The sequence below is a fragment of the Schistocerca nitens genome, chromosome 7 (assembly GCF_023898315.1).
Source record: "Schistocerca nitens isolate TAMUIC-IGC-003100 chromosome 7, iqSchNite1.1, whole genome shotgun sequence".
NCBI lineage: Eukaryota > Metazoa > Arthropoda > Insecta > Orthoptera > Acrididae > Schistocerca > Schistocerca nitens.
The window spans coordinates 517691633-517708997 of NC_064620.1; the positions used below are offsets into that span (position 1 = coordinate 517691633).

Below are 17365 nucleotides of genomic sequence, written 5' to 3' on the forward strand. Positions count from 1 at the left end.
CGTTCCTTGTGCCTTACATAGTAATCTCCCTGTTTGGGTTTTAGTTATTTGGTTGATGCATGGCCTTCAGCCGAGTATCAATATCTTCTAAATTAATGTTCTTGTCTTGCCCTTAAGGCATGAGATGGTTATTCTTTGGCATGGGGCCTTCAGCCGAATTTTACATGAGATGTTTTAAGATGAGGCCTTCTGCCTTTTGATTGAACCTCTTCTTATTGCTTAACATGCGGCATCCAGCCAAGGGCTTCAGCCTGTTTAGATTGAAGATTTAGAAAATATTCTTGGGTGAAACCTCCAGAAGAACCTTGTATTTCAATTTCCTGTTTAGGCCTTGTGTCTTGAGTGTGGCCTTCAGCCGATCTAAAGTTAATCGAAGGAGGACGATTAAAGTTTTGAGTGTTTTGCATCCTTGTTCTAATATTGTGTGTTGATGAATAAAGTTTGTATGTTGAGTGCAACTGACAACAGGTTATTTTGGCCCCTTTCCACAACCTAATCCACTCTGTCCTGCTAGCATAGGCATTTCATGTATCACAGAAGCGGATGATACAAAATTTTGATTTTGAATTTATTGTTTTGTATTGGATGTTGGCAGGTAACAACTACAATGATTAGATTTAGTGGTTTCTTGTGGTTAATAATTGCGTGTTGTTCAGTATTGCACAGTGTTGATTGTGTGATGTAAGTTGTGTAATACCGATGAAACCAGTAATATAGTCCAAACGAGAAACTCGACCCTAACTGAAGAGTCTCCATCTCAATACCGACTGCTTGGTTGCTTTAGCAGAGGGCCGAATCCTAAATAAACAGAATGTACGATAAGTGGACGACTGCCTTCTACGTAACGAGAGGATTTCATTATTGACTTACCATTCTGTAACGTTTACAGTAGACTAAAATAATCACGTGTGCAAACAGTAGCAAGTACTAAACGCCACGTGTGTGTGGCTGCTGTGTTAAGCCCGACGGCACGGGTGTCCCGAAGTGTTAGGCTTGTCAGATAGGGCGAGGTTATTTATGAGTGCAAACTGCCGTTTCAGCAGAAGGCGCCAACTCGCGCGTCTCGGAGTACCGCACAAAGAGCAGGGCGGCGGCGGTCGGGCAGCCATGGCGTCGGAAAAGGCGGTCGCCGGCGTTGCCACGCAGTTCCTGGGCGCCTTCGTTGGTGAGTCTGGCCACTGGCGCAATATCGACCTTTCACCAAAAGACCTAACTGATCTTCTCTTTTAGAGGTATAGGAATTTTTCTTCGAAAGTCGTGTCATGTTAGCTAAGACTCGAGCTCTCGAAGACATTCAACATTTTCCTAGTCAGGAGCTGACAGCGAGGACCTGACTGCCAGGACCGATGCGTATCTCCGGCACAGTGCAGTACTGGGTGGTGCGTGACGTCACCCGGGCATGTGCAAATGTGCACCATAAGTATTGAAGATAGCACAGCCTTTCCACAAACAAGAAAATTCGTAGCAAAGGAGAAAGAGGTTTGCCCCAACCCCATTCCTAGCCCCCATCCACAACCACTACTTCCATGTGAATTCATGTTTCTAATTTTAGGTTTTTCAATGATCGGTTTCTAGCACCCAGCCCCGTGGAGTGCTAAATTTATGGTCAGTCTGTGTTAAGTTTACTAGGGTGGATCCGGATTATTTCGTATGCTTCTTTTAGTACTGTCTCTGATTAATGTTAAACATGAGATCGGATCTTAGCATGTTCAGAGATGATATAATACCATGTCATAAGGCTACGGTACGCCTCCACTGATTTTTCGTTGATTTCCAAAGATGTTTGCCTATCGACACCACGGGCCGAAACGATAAATATCGAACGCGCGATTCCAGATAGACCACATGACTGCGATTGTGGTGGCGGGAGTTATGAGCAGTGTCTATAGTGGTCACTACAGCAACGACAAAAGAACAACGGTGACTAAAATACTTGTAATTACAAAGGAAATGACTCACCTCTCTCGTCATCGACGTCGTCGTCATGAAAAAGTCCATTTAATGTGTATGGTACGGAAAGAGTTCTCTTAGTGCCATAATTTCGGTAAACTCTGTCTGTGTCACGCAAAAATCTGGGTAAAGTGTCACATGCGTCGACTTTTCCTTGCAACCATATGTTATGGAAATACGGATGCTGCAACAAGTAGAGTTGGTCTCTTTCTCCTGGACGCCTTCTCTTTTAGTGGAAGATTTCACTGATTTCCACAGCCTCTCGATGTTCTGCGTGTGGACACTGGGATCAGCGAAAGACACGAACTCTACACAATGGTTCACGAACTCGTGGTAGAATCCATCTGCTTTTAATGTTTTTTAGGATTGCAAGGCGTCTCTAATCACTTTGTTACGGGGCAGTATAAAGTGCTTTATCAAACCGACTGAAGTTACCTTGTTTCTGGAGAACACTCTTACCAAAAAGTACTTACGGGACTGTCGTTCTAAGCCACCGAATATCAAAATACGTTCGATTTCTTTCTTAAAGGTCGTCCTCTCTGGTTTTTTTCTTCTTACTATTTGCTAGTCGTCCACTTCAACTACTCTTTTTGGTCCACCTATGAAATGTCCCCTTAGAAATATGAGTGAATTACTGTGCTGATAAACCCCTTACTTTATTTGATTTTCAAACAGCTGAGCAAAACTGAACGCACTCAGACATTTCGCTCTTTACTTATTCTGATCATCACTAAACTGACACACAATATTTTTAGCGCAACGCAATCTGACTTTCAGTAATCCCTACAAAAGAATGGCCCTGACTAACAATAACCTATACCTTTCATGAATCACTTACCTCACAAAAATCTTCGTTACTCGAACTACTGCAAAACAGCGAGAGCCAATACTGCCATCTAAATAAAGGATTCTAACTACTGAAGGCACTAACTACTGATAGGCATAGTTAGAAATGAGAGATTTTGATAGACAAACAATGTATTTACCTTAATAGTGTTCAAATGGCTCTGAGCACTATGGGACTCAACTGCTGAGGTCATTAGTCCCCTAGAACTTAGAACTAGTTAAACCTAACTAACCTAAGGACATCACAAACATCCAAGCCCGAGGCAGGATTCGAACCTGCGACCGTAGCGGTCTTGCGGTTCCAGACTGCAGCGCCTTTAACCGCACGGCCACTTCGGTCGGCCTTAATAGTGTTCAAAACTCATAATATATATATATCAATTCATGACATCCAGTCTTACAAATTTACTCTCTCTGATGGACACACGTCCTGATCATCCGCTCTCAAAACTCCGCCATCTCTCTCCACACATCCACCACTGCTGGCGGCTCACCTCCAACTGCGCAACGCTACGCGCTGTTCACGTCCAACTGCCCAACACTACAATAGCAAATTCCAACAATGCAAACCAGTCACTGACTGCACACAGCGCAGTCAGTGATTTTCATACAGAGCGCTACGTGACGTTACCAACATAAAAAGCGAAACAGCCTACTTACACACCGATCGGTACACTGTCGTTAGTCACTATTACATATCTTCTCTGCAAAACCCGAAGTAGCTGCACACGGTATTGGTAGATAAGTCATTTTCTGAGTTACTTTCTGATTCTGTTGCTTGCAGGGTGTACTGTCTAATCCAGCAAGCTGCAAGAATTATATTGGTCTGGATCGATAATTCTGAACAGTCAAACCATGTATTTTTCCTGACGGTCGTTCTATCACCACAACGAAATTCTAAAGGATTTCACTATCACAACTCTCCTTACTAACTTTTATGGATTTCGCCTTCGCCCCACTGCAATCTACACATTCTCTCCTTTCGTCATCCGGCATTAGCCCATACCTCCGACAGAAATTCAAACTATTCCCTACATTACATAAGCATGGAGTAATATTCTTCCACGTCAGGCAATCGGCCGAAGAACCGTCTACGACATCAGACATCCCAACTCACTACCAACATAGATCGCACAGGTTTTCCCAGCAAATCACAAATCATAGAAACTCAAAATAATTTGTCATAAATCCCTCCACCACAGTCGTGTGATCGATTTGAAACCATACGTTTGATATTTGTCGTTTGCAGCCTGTAGTTTCGATAGGCAAACACTCTTGGAAATTATCGATTTATCTTTTCTGAACGTGATATTATGCTTAGGTTCGTACAGCACTCGGACAGACTACAGATTTTCTGTTCCATAATCACACTGCGCGTTGTAAAAGCCAGGTACATCCAAACTACTTGTTCACTGTACGCAAAATAGCTTTAGGTAGCCAGATTTTCCTAGTCTAATATGTTGTTTTAGGCTCTTCCACAGAAAACGAAGAATGTCGTTGGATTACCTTTTTCGTTGGCTGAATGCGTTTTGGCTTCTGTTTATCAAGAAACTTATATATAACAAGGAAGCTAAATAAGTAATGCAACACATTTTTTTTCTGAAACCAGGTTGGTCTTATTCAGGATTCCAATTCACCGTATTATCCCCCATTCTTTTGGCTGCAAATCCATGTTTTTCAGCATAGTCTCCGTTCTACGACGGCCTCACACCACCTTTCTCGGAGGGCCTGTATGGCCGCGTCGTACCACGTCGACGATAAAGCTGACGTCTTCCTGTATAAATAACCTCCCAACAATCCACGAACAGCTTACAGCGGAATTCATCCTACAATGGACCTGAAAGATGGAAGTCGGAAGCTGCGAGATCTCGGCTGTAGGGTGGATGAAGAAAAACGGTCCAGTGAAGTTTTGTGAGCTCTTACCGGTTGCGCATGCCGGCCGAAGTGGCCGTGCGGTTAAAGGCGCTGCAGTCTGGAACCGCAAGACCGCTACGGTCGCAGGTTCGAATCCTACCTCGGGCATGGATGTTTGTGATGTCCTTAGGTTAGTTAGGTTTAACTAGTTCTAAGTTCTAGGGGACTAATGACCTCAGAAGTTGAGTCCCATAGTGCTCAGAGCCCCCGGTTGCGCAAACTTGTATGAAGCCTTGCATTTTCATGGAGAAGGAGAAGTTCGTTTGTATTTTTGTGGTGACGAACACGATGAAGCAGTTTCTTCAATTTCTTGATGGTAGCATTTTACACCTCAGAGTTGATCATTGCAGCATGAGGGAGGACATCAAACAGAATAACCCCTTTAGAGTCCCAGAAAACCGTCGCCATAAATTCACTGGCTGAGGAAGCGGCTTTGAACATTTTCTTCGGAGAAGAGGCTGTGTGGCGCCGCTCCATGGTTTAATATTTTGTTTCCGGTTCGAAGTTATGAACCTATGTTTCATAGCCTGTGAAAATGTTTGACATAAAACTGTCAAGATCAGCTTCGAAGGCGCGAGCATTTCCGCACACATTGTCGTTCGTGACTCTTTATTGTCTTATGCTAGGCTGCGAGAAACTCTGAATAACCCAGCTGGCGGGCGAATATTTTATCACTATCAACAGTGAACAGTGGACAGTGAACAGCGAGGCGTATGCTTGTGATCCGACGATCACCTCGAAAGAGAGTTTCCGCACGATCCAGGAGTCATAGCTGTCTGCCGCCATCCGGCACGCGGGGGATCGTATAGGTTGCGTGACCTTGTTGCGATGATAACAGACGCCTCGCCCAACGACTCACTGTGATTTTGTTCACTGCTAGGTCTCCGTAGATATTGTGGAAGCACTCATTGATTTGTGAGATGCTCCGCTTTTCCGCCAAATGAAACTAAATGACAGCTTTCTGCTTGGAATGCGCCTCAGTTTCAGACTGTCGCGTCTGTAGTTTCCTGCGAGCGGATCAGGATGGGAGCTAGACGCTAAATCCATTAATGAGGTGGCTCGCACAACTCGAAGTCGTGGTGCTGGAAAACAAGTTGGAAATTCTTTCCAGATAAGGGAACTTGGTAGGATAAAGGACGTATACTTCTGATGAAATAAATGAGATGAAACACGAGGTAGGATAAGACCAATGTCGAACCCTAAGAGGCACGAACACATTGAATGTAAGTTAGGCAGTCGTGCCTGTACCCTGTGCAGCTAAGTGCCACGAGAAATTAAGTCCCGTCCCGAGGGCAGAGTAACTCAGGTCCAGCGTCTGAGGCAACTGTCGAAGGAGTCTCCCAGTAGCACCAGCGGCCCTGCTTATATGGGCTCGTGTGATGCAATCCCCCGCGATCACGCAGGTCTCCCGTCTCCTGTCGTCTACATCTACATGGATACTCTGCAAATCACATTTAAGTGCCTGGCTGAGGGTTCATCGAACCACCTTCACAATATTATAGATGACATGGGCAAGCTAATTTACATTAGTAATACACACTTTTGATAAATTATAATGTATTTAGACAACAACAATAATTCAACTTACATTAGTTTGTAGTTTCTCCTCTAATGGCGGCTAAATCAAGATACAGACAGATGAAGTCTACTCATTCACAAAATGCTACGTCACGGGTTCCTCTCTCTCTCAGCTCTCGAGGAAGACGACAAAGAATGCACACTATGTATTCCTATTTATACGACTCTCAACCGTTATTGTCTCTTTGCAATCTGTGGCTGTATTTTACATTTTTCTTATCGCAGATATTGACACATTTCGTAATTACATTATGAGTATAGAAATATTACAATCATAAACACATCGAGAATATAATTACAGAAAATATTACAATAATAACGAATGTCCTTTACAAAAAATTAAATAATATTTTTTGTTAAATAATTACAGTATATACAAATTGCTTCATAGCGGCGTATATAGTACAATTAAATTTTAGTTTATTAATAGTGTGTGTGTTGCCAGAGAACGTTACATTGCCCCCTGGCAGCATTTGGCAAAGAGTTTCTATACTTTGACACAATGGTGCCAGTAACGTTCTTTAAAATTCTGAATTTTTTATGGAATCGCTCTTTTAATTAGTCCCAGGGTTACATATGTTCATGGCTCCCCCATTTGGGCGAAGGCAGACAGGAAACCTGGGCAAAACTGTGCCGGAGCCCAGCCATCCTAGTTGATTCATGATTAATCTTGTCTCTTTAAAAGTCATTCTTTTGAATTGATTTAGCAGTTTGTCATCTACGGTTACATATCACAGTCACATACAGTTCAACGAAAGTTTGTTGTGTGTGATTAACAACTCGTAATTATCATTTTTGCGATATACTGCAAGGTCACTTGTCCTAGGATATATCACTTAGTTTTTTTAAATCATTTAGCACAACGTCACTTATCATAATGTTCCCACTACCTACGTGTTACAAATCTTGTTAGTGTTCATTTTCTCTTGTCAATTTACGGGTATACATAATAAATGTTCAATGTTTATCAAAAATCGAGTTCATTGACATGTTATGCAGTTTGTGTAAATATTTTGGAATATGTCAATAATGCTGTAGTTGGTGAGCGGTGCGGAGTGATTGTTGAGCGGCGCTCGGCGCGGCGCGTCGGCTCCGTGTAGGTCACCGCCCCCGGTGTTGACAGCTACGTCGCGGATAGGCGTGTGGCTGTCTGGTCTGCTACGGACTGCTGCGGCCGCTGCATGGCTGAAGTAGCCGGATGCGCGTTGTATATCAGCTCGCCCGTGAGACATCTTCTTGCCGTGCTCCAGCAACATGCGACAAGTTCACAAACAGTGTACTATCCTTATGGGCATTTTTCCTGCTGTGGGAAAGAACGCACACAGTTATTGGCAGTTATTATTCAGTAGGCCTTCACTAGTCTGGTTTGCACAATGTTTCGTTGTCACAGTAACACGTTTTATGGGCACACAATATTTTTTCACCATGTCATGATTTGTCATTAGTCACACGCAAGTTTTCACCTTAGGACAAAATGTATCTCTGTTGTCAATGCGCTTTTCTGTCGTCCCTTGACACACAAAGAGTTATAGTTTGACACAAACTTGGTCCACCGTCTGTTATCGGCTCACTTTTCGTGTCGTGCTAGTTCCTTGTCCACTTGCACACACGGCGATGATACAGTTTCTTATTGCTTGTTCAAAACAACCTCGTGACGTATTGCTGCAGGTTTAACAGTCACTGTCTGTCTCTGCCACACAATACTATACTTTTGTTTAAGTTTTTTCAGTTACAATGTCCGTTGTGCAATTTTTTGTAACAGCACTTTCGTAACTTCTTTGTTCGCTCTTTACCAAGTTGTGTGGTGATTGCGTACATGGTAACAAATATTAAAATTTCGTATTAGTTTGCCCAAAAATCATCTATATTTATGTTCGAGTAGATTTTATTTGTGCATTCCAGCCGGATTCAGGCATATTGTTCAATAACTCCTTTGAAATCATGTCACACTTTACTTGCAAGGTCCTACGTAACCACAGTGTAGTCTCTGTAGGCTAAAATTGACTTGGACTGTATCAGGCTAGCTCTTTTTTTACTGATTGGATCTGCACATGCTTCAATTGAAGCTTCTTTGTGCGTAACTTTGCGCTACTTAAATTTGCAATAAGTTTGCCTCCCATGGTGCCCTCGGGTCACTACTGGGTGCATTATTCTCTTTGATAACACTGGTTTGAAAATAAAGTTCTCAGGATCTCATATTATTGATATTATTCTGGGTTCTAATCTGTCAATCTGACAGCTACACACACACACACACACACACACACACACACACACACACATATATATATATATATATATATATATATATATATATATATATATATATATATATATATATATAGAAAAGATTGTACCAAGAAATATTTCAAGTTTGACACACCTATAGAATATTATGCAGTACACAAACTAATCACTACTAAAATGTTCCTCCTGACTGATCTCTGTCACAATTTAACACTATAAATAATTGCACTAATCAGGTTATCTGTGCAGACATTTAGAGCATGTTTAAGCTAACACTAATTAAAAGAAGACATAACACAAACATTCACAAACAAAAGAGAAAGTCAATCATATTCTTATAACTAAATACTTCTACACTAGTACATTATCTCTACAGATCACACATCATTAATGTTCATTCATTTTCAAAAGAATGGTGTCCCTTTTTTAATACATAACACATAGGACTATTAGTCATTTACTGTAGGAATATTTTCACATCCTTACGCGGATACAGTCCCCGTACTCTCCCTGATTGGCGATCTGCTAAGAGATAGCTACTATTTCCTTCTTGAACTAAGGAATGGAGTATGAGGCTCGACAGTAGGTTTTGTGAGGCTTCACCTCGATATTGTATTGATATCCCTTAACAATTCCTGTTCGTACTGAAAATACATCTGCATAGTTAGATAATAACTGTACCAAATCCTGCTGTTGCATTGAGTTTAAATTTTCGGACTGTGATACTTTGTTCACAAGTGCGTCCACATTTGCTTTTAATTGATCACTTTGTACGTCTGGATAATAGAGATTTTGTCCTAGAGAATGATTGTCTAAATGTAGTATCCACTGATTCCTACATTTTATGTTAATAGCATTACAATTAGGCACAGGTACCTCTTCAGGTCTGAGCATGGACAATTTTATCCTTCTACCCGCGTTCATCAATCTTAATTTTCCCCGAGAAAGGTCGATTAGTGCGTCCCTTTCTCTCAAAAAATCTACCCCCAAAATGCAGGCTACCTTTAAACCCTTTACTACCAGGAACGAGCACGCTATGGCTTCTCCGCCTATATACATCTCTACCCGCACTTGGAGTTTAATTATTTGTCGCTGTGCACTGATGGCTCCAGTGACTTTGCAATTGTTCACAGGAAAAGTCAGCATACCCTTTTCTTTCCCCAGTACTCTGAATAAGTCCATACTCATGACACTGACAGTAGCACATCAATATTGTTAATTTTGATCTCTGTTATCGCTTGTACTTTGTCTTTGTGCTCCTTTATGCACGTGGGTGGTTCAGTTACTAATTCATGTCCCATCTGTACCCCGTCATTATACCTGAGGATACAGATTCTCGATGTTTTGTTCTGTGTCGGGCTGCTCTCACTCCAAACCTCAGCCGACGATGGAGAGGGTATCTCGGCTGAATCTGGTTTGTTGGATTATTACTGGTGGATGGGTGTGGCTGCTCTGTGTCGCTGACCTCCACTATGTCTAAGTTGTGTTGCGTCGGCCGCCACGGTTGCGCAATTGGCGCATTTTGTGGTGGCGGTCGGTTATTGTCATATCTTTCACTGTTTTGCCGGTCCGGACTGGGCCTCTAGTTCTGTGGCCAAGTTCGGTTTGCATCGTTATAGGTATTAGTGTTCCACGGCCCCCTGGCATTTTTCCATCTACTATTGCTTGGTGGGCCTGTTTCATATCGGTCCTCTGACCTCCTTTTCCGGTCATTATTCACCGGCGGACTATTGCCGTTCCGGTCTCTACCTCTATTCCCGTTTTGTACATAATCTTGTCTCCTATTGTTACCTCCGCCGTTTCCATTATTTGGTGGAGGCGTGTTATTTCGACCATTTCTGTAACCGTTTCCGTTACTTCTAGCCTGTTCAGAGGCTGCTTTAACATCCTCCTGAATCAGGTCAGTTGAGTCCAGAACAGACAAGAAATGTTCCATGTCGTTCTCCGGTACGTGTATAAGATTTCCCTTTACGTGTATCGGTAAGTGTGATTTCAAAAGCCTGATCAAATCCCGGGATGAAATCTGCTCGTCCCAGTAACGGGTCTTATTAATGTATTTCTCAAAATATTTTCGCAAATTGCCTAATCGTGGTGAATACGGCTCTGGATTATATACCTCTTTCCGTAATCTCTCCTGAATACATGTTGACCAATATTTGGCCAAGAATGCCTTTTCAAATTGCTCGTATGTATCGCAACTGTCAGCTGCTTCGGTTGCCCATAACGCAGCTTCTCCTTGTATGTAAGACATAACAAACTCTATTTTCTGTGTATGACTCCAAACGCTAGGCAAAATTTTTCTAAATCCCTTGATAAATACTACAGGGAGAACAGATTTCTTCTCCGTTGTAAAGATCTGAAACTGTCGGTTTTTAATCAGGCTTTCTTCAATCACTATTTTGGAGTGACAATTGTTTGTTTCGCTAACACTGGTTGCCTGTTCTGTCTCGCAGTCGCTATTTTTTACTGCTGTATTTATAAGCCTATCAGTGTTGGACCTGGCTGGCGTGACACACGCCTGTGCGTCGCCGTGCAGCAAGCTGTTTTCCTGCTCCGCAAGACGACGGTTGACATTCCGCTGCCACAGCGGAATGTCAGTGTGCACCGCCCTTTTTAGGTCCTGCACTTCCGTATTGGAGCCCACGTCTTTGGTCTCAATCGCGGCGTGCACCTTCTCGTCTATATTTTTTATAAATTGGTTTTCAATTTAGTGCACTTGTTCCGACATTTTCTGCTCAATTACTTGACTTGTGTCAATTTCTAATTGTTCCATCCTGTTAGCCAGTACACTGATTTCACCCACGATACTGGCGTTAGCCACTTGGATATTATCTACTCTTTCGCTCAGTTCTTGCACCGCTTTTGGTATGGTTTCATAGTTTTGTCTCAAACTAACAATCTCACTTTGCATAGCATCCAAAGATTGCATTAACTACAAGTCTCTCTCATGCTGGTATCGATCACGCTCTGCTTGCTTAGCATCACGTTCAGTTTCTCTTTCTGCATGCATAGCATCACGTTCTCTATCGCGTTCTGCTTGCATACGTGCAAATTCAGCTACCAATCTCTGGTGACGCTCTGCTTGTTCATGCACAAACGTAGCTTGGAAATTGAGCATGCGCTCGAACATAACTCTTAATGATTGCACTTTTGACATCTCACCACTCTCTGGTCCGTGTCTAGTGCTTATAGGAGGCACAGTATTTCTACTTTCAACTGAATCACTGGCTGGCAGTGGCAACATTTCTTGCCCTTCTGCCCCCAGATTCTCACAATGCACTTCCTGAACTACGCCACTAACATTACTTTGTGCCCCACTTTCTAACTCGGTATCACTGCTTGCTAACTGTTGTTCATTATCCATGTTTATATCTTTCTGACTACGCAATGTAACCATAGTCAACAAAAGAAACAAAATCTGAACTAAATATCCTAACACTCAGGTTTCACTGACATAATCACACAAGAAATGGTCATTTGTTGAAACACACTTATTATATACTACGATGACTAACTACTCAAATGTCCTGTTATTTAAAAAAAAAAGAACACTAACAACAAGCACACCACTAATGATCCGAGAACACTGCACTGAGGCTACTTTACTACCCACAGGACAACTACACTGTAGCTTTACCTTTTGGTGATCTATCTTGGGTGCAGCTGCCCCCTGGTATTGTGGTAGGTAATTAATTTTTCGATTTAATGAGCTCTCTTCTTCAGCTTGCCTCTGGGTATATAGTGTTCTCATGCAAAAAATCATATACAGGTATTACCACACAATATTGGTTAGGCAATACACACAATACATGAAAAAAAATTATTAATTGTTCTCCAACAAAGTTCGACTACAATTATTCCCTATCTCATGGGTATTTTGTGGCCACTGCATATTCGAGCCCCACGTTGGGCGCCAATTTAATGAAATTAAATGAAATTAAAAAAAATAAACAGTTACCTTTTTTAAATTTGTTTTTAGTTAATTTGCCTTTCTTTCTTTCTGTCCGTACGAACTTTGTTGTAGAACCCGTTATTTACGTGTGGTAATAAAAATTCATTTAGATAGAATTAAGTACATTTAAAATTACGTGAACTTAGTCAACCCTCTCATGCTGATAAATTCATATTAAGTGATTAAGAATATTTAGTTGAGAATTAAATCTTTTACATAATTCGGCCTTGGCACACATTTTCTAAATGCAGTGGTTTTTTTTAAATATTTACTGAATTCTTTCCCGGTGTTAGCTATGGAACACAAGACTGTCTCTATTAGCAGAAAATGGTTAAATATTGCCAAGCCGACCTGAAAGTTTAATTATCATTGATAAAAAACACTTCAGTATACATTTAAGTTATTTGAAAGAACCAACAAATTGTTAAATTTCAACGTTAACTATCCGCCTATGAATGCACACATGTGAAACTAGTATTAAATTCCGTCAGTCTCAGGATCGCTGTAAAATAAAAACATTTACTTAATTCACTGCTAATTTTTATCTGCTCTCGATTTACGGGTTTGGTTAATTTTTCTTAGCGGAACAATTTTTTTAAATGTGCCGCCGCTGCAAATCGTTCGGTCGCGGCACAGCCCAGCAACACCGCTAAAAAAATGCTGAAAATTCTTTAAGGAAATATTATAGATGACATTGGCAAGCTAATTTACATTAGTATTACACACTTTTGATAAATTATAATGTATTTAGACCACAACAATAATTCAACTTACATTAGTTTGTAATTTCTCCTCTAATGGCGGCTAAATCAAGATACAGACAGATGAAGTCTACTCATTCACAAAATGCTACGTCACGGGTTCCTCTCTCTCCCAGCTCTCGAGGAAGACGACAAAGAATGCACACTATGTATTCCTATTTATACGACTCTCAACCGTTATTGTCTCTTTGCAATCTGTGGCTGTATTTTACATTTTTCTTATCGCAGATATTGACACATTTCGTAATTACATTATGAGTATAGAAATATTACAATCATAAATACATCGAGTATATAATTACAGAAAATATTACAATAATAACGAATGTCCTTTACACAAAATTAAATAATATTTTTTGTTAAATAATTACAGTATATACAAATTGCTTCATAGCGGCGTATATAGTACAATTAAATTTTAGTTTATTAATAGTGTGTGTGTTGCCAGGGAACGTTACAAGTTACATTTCTGTGTGACTTTTCTATAGGTTACGTTTAACTTGAGCTACTTTTTTTCGGTATACAGACTCGATTTAGATAATTTTCTAATGCTATCTATATCGTTAGGTTGCTTAGTGAAGGATACAAGTTTTGGTTCCACCAACCTGTAGATTAGTTTTAGATTCTTAGTCTGACCACACTGTAGATTAGTTTACATCTTGCAGTACAGTTTAATTGTTATTGTCCCCGCATCGCCTACCACATGTGTGTTAAAAGTCTCTACTCTTTCTTTATAGCTAACCTCATATCGCTGAACACTGGTTACGTCGTCGGGTGGTCGGCTGTGGCTATCCCTGTTCTGGAGAACAACGGGACAGCCAACGATACCGCTCCGTTGGACCGGCCGCTGACTAAAGACGAATCATCATGGGTGGCGACGGTCCTCTTCATTGCTTGGATCGCGGGCCCTGCAGCTTGCAGCTTCATAAGCCAGCGCTGGGGCTACAAGGTCGCTGGTTATCTGGTGGGTACCATTTCGGCCATGGCCGGAGTGATCATCATGCTGGCGCCATCACTGGCCACCATGCTGGTGGGACGAGTCTTGACTGGATTTGCTGCCGGGTGTACACCTGTGGTCACCACGACCTACATAACCGAGGCGGCACAGGAACACATACGGGGCGCTGTCGGAACTTTCTTTGGGCTCCTCTTCAATGGTGGTATCCTGATCGCCTACCTCATGGGCGCCGTAGCCTCGTACCAAATCGTTTGTGCTATGGCCGTCATCTTGCCAATTGTGTACCTACTGGGGTTCTTCTTCCTGCCCGAATCACCACAGTATCTGCTGTCCAAGGGTAGAGATGGCGACGCTGTCAAGTCCTTGAGATGGTTCCGCACTGCTGGCCACAACGTCAGTCAGGAGCTGGAACAGCTGCGGTCGAATCTCGACAGTGGGGCGTCGGAAAACGGGGGCAGAGGGCTTTCGGTGGTCCAGTTCTTCAAGGACAGGACGTGCCGTCTCGGCTTCATTACCGTCGTCATGGTCATCCTCAACCAGCAGTTCGCTGGCGTTACGATAGCTCTGAACTACTTAGTGCAGATGTTCTCCGCAACCGGCAACAGTTCGACAGCGGCCTGGTCAGCCGTAGTGGTTGGCGCCCTGCAGTTTCTGGCGACCTTCGTATCCTCCGCTCTGGTGGACCGGGCTGGGCGTCGCCCACTCCTGATGGCCACCAACGGCGGAATGGCCGCCTGCCTGCTCGCCCTGGGCGGCTACTCCTTCGCCCAGGACCGCGGATCGGACGTGGCTTCTGTCTGGTGGCTGCCTGTGGCCGCCATGTCGCTGCTGCTCTTTCTCAACGCCATAGGCGTCGGCCCGCTGTTCTTCGTGATCGTCAACGAGCTGTTCGCTCCGGAGGCCGCACCGGTTGGCGTCTCCATCGGCCTCGGTTGCCAGATGCTGGTCGCCACCTTCGTCATGAAGTCGTATGTCATACTCGTCGACTGGTTGCAGCTCTACGGCTGCTACTGGTTCTTCAGCACTTGTTGTATCCTCAGTAACGTGTACATATTCTTTTTCTTACCGGAGACAAAGAATCGCCCCATTAGTGAAATTCTTCGAGATCTAAGGAGAGAGCGAAGAAATAAAAATGAAGACGCAGAAAAGTACGATCAGGTGTCTACGAAGGAGTGTCATAAGCAAGTTGCATAGTAGTGTACAACATCTACAAAGTAGCAGAGCGAAACCAGTGATTTGCCCGATAGTGATTTAACTTGAAGGGCAGGGCAGAATTCAGGTTCCTAGATCATTCCTTTGTACTTTTGTTAGTTTTCTTTTTCTTATTTGTGCAGAGGCCAAATGAACTCACTTCTGGCAGAACTAAATCGCGTATACTGTGTGAAATGATTCTGTTCCAAAAGTCGAAGTCACGTAAGTATTGGGCGCTATTTAGAGTATAAGGAATTGCAAAGGAAGATTTTAACTCTGTGGCTTTAGGGCTTTTCTTCTATCGACAGTTAAATTTACAGTTATGTAAAGATTTAAGAACCGTTTCGAAAGGTCTAAACTCGAAACCGAAAACTTCGAAATACCAGGTGATCAAAAAGTCAGTATAAATTTGAAAACTGAATAAATCACGGAACAATGTAGATAGAGAGATACAAATTGATACACATGCTTGGAATGACATGGGGTTTTATTAGAACCAAAAAAATACAAAAGTTCAAAAATAATGACAGATGTCCCTTCATCTGATCAGAATAGCAATAATTAGCATAACAAAGTAAGACAAAGCAAAGATGATGTTCTTTACAGGAAATGCTCAATATGTCCACCATCATTCCTCAACAATAGCTGTAGTCGAGGAATAATGTTGTGAACAGCACTGTAAAGCATCTCCGAAGTTATGGTGAGGCATTGGCGTCGGATGTTGTCTTTCAGCAACCCTAGAGATGTCGGTCGATCACGATACACTTGCGACTTCAGGTAACCCCCAAGCCAATAATCGCACGGACTGAGGTCTGGGGACCTGGGACGCCAAGCATGACGAAAGTGGCGGCTGAGCACACGATCATAACCAAACGACGCGCGCAAGAGATCTTTCACGCGCCATCTGTCGGACATTTTGTGAACTTTGTTATTTTTTTTTTTGTTCTAATAAAACCCTATGTCATTCCAAGCATGTGCGTCAATTTTTACCTCTCTATCTACATTATTCCATGGTTTATTAAGTTTTCAAATTTATACTGACTTTTTGATCACTCTGTACGTGCTGGCGTAAGGACTGCCCATCGTTTTCAAGTCAACCATAAATCACGCTTTACTGCACATTCAGTGTGGCTCTAATTTCACATCTTACGACACTGGACTAAACTGGCTTTCGCGAAGCCTGGGTATATTTTCAATGTTCGTCAATGCGTGATTAGGTATGTGAAATCCCAGCAACAAAATAACAGCCGTACTACTTTTGCAGTAGCTGTAAAGAATTTCTTATGTACATGACAATTGGGTATAACATATAATTTCTGTGATCTCTCTTCCGCCGAATGCGAATGTAAACCTGAACGTTTTTGCGGTTTTGTTATTGTGTTGTGTGGACAATGTGATACATGTCTTTACTGTGTTCATAATAACTGTTTCATCAAATAAACTTCTCGAACCTTTAATAAAGTATGTGGATTGTCTGGTTCTCATTTAATGTCAGATACTTATAAAACTGAACCTGTACCTTACAAACATAATGACCCTGTCGTTGGAAGAGTGGTACGTCATACATGTTGATTGGCTCCATTTTTACATTTTTGTTAAGAAAACAGTAGATTGCTGAATACATTGCACTCTAACAAGGAACCCCTTTAGTGCGAGGTCGCAAGTTCAGTCTTTAGCAAGGCTCATTCGAAAGAGTTCTGCTAACAATTATGACAGGAAAAGTGTTAGCTGCTAATGACTGACCATAGTCATCAGGAGGGCGACAGAAAATGAATGCTCTGGGGGTACTGAGATCAACATTCCGTGGGATGTATGTATTACACTTCAAAAACTGAACATCGTCGACATTCAGGAGATGTTCAAAACAAACCATTAACTTGCACCTTAAATACCAAATGAAAAATAGCGTGTCACAGTGATCACAAATTTCAGACCATCGAGATGGAAAGCGAACTCATTGGGGGCCAC

General features: G+C 42.2%; 1 protein-coding gene across 1 annotated transcript; it reads left to right on the plus strand.

Annotated features, from left to right (window-relative positions):
* The first annotated feature begins 1056 nt into the window (after positions 1 to 1056).
* Positions 1057 to 16816, plus strand: LOC126194996 (facilitated trehalose transporter Tret1-like). The gene is made up of 2 exons (XM_049933415.1): positions 1057 to 1165; positions 13986 to 16816. Exons 1-2 carry the CDS (start codon positions 1108 to 1110, stop codon positions 15398 to 15400), a joined length of 1473 nt encoding a protein of 490 aa, XP_049789372.1. The 5' UTR covers positions 1057 to 1107; the 3' UTR covers positions 15401 to 16816.
* The last annotated feature ends 549 nt before the right edge of the window (positions 16817 to 17365 follow it).

What these genes read in the sequence shown, in the direction of transcription:
- LOC126194996 (XM_049933415.1), top strand. Translation starts at nt 1,108, where the DNA reads ATGGCGTCGGAAAAGGCGGTCGCCGGCGTTGCCACGCAGTTCCTGGGC. An exon ending in GTTCCTGGGCGCCTTCGTTG is followed by an intron (nt 1,166 to 13,985) that starts GTGAGTCTGGCC and finishes CTTTCTTTATAG; the next exon opens with CTAACCTCATATCGCTGAAC.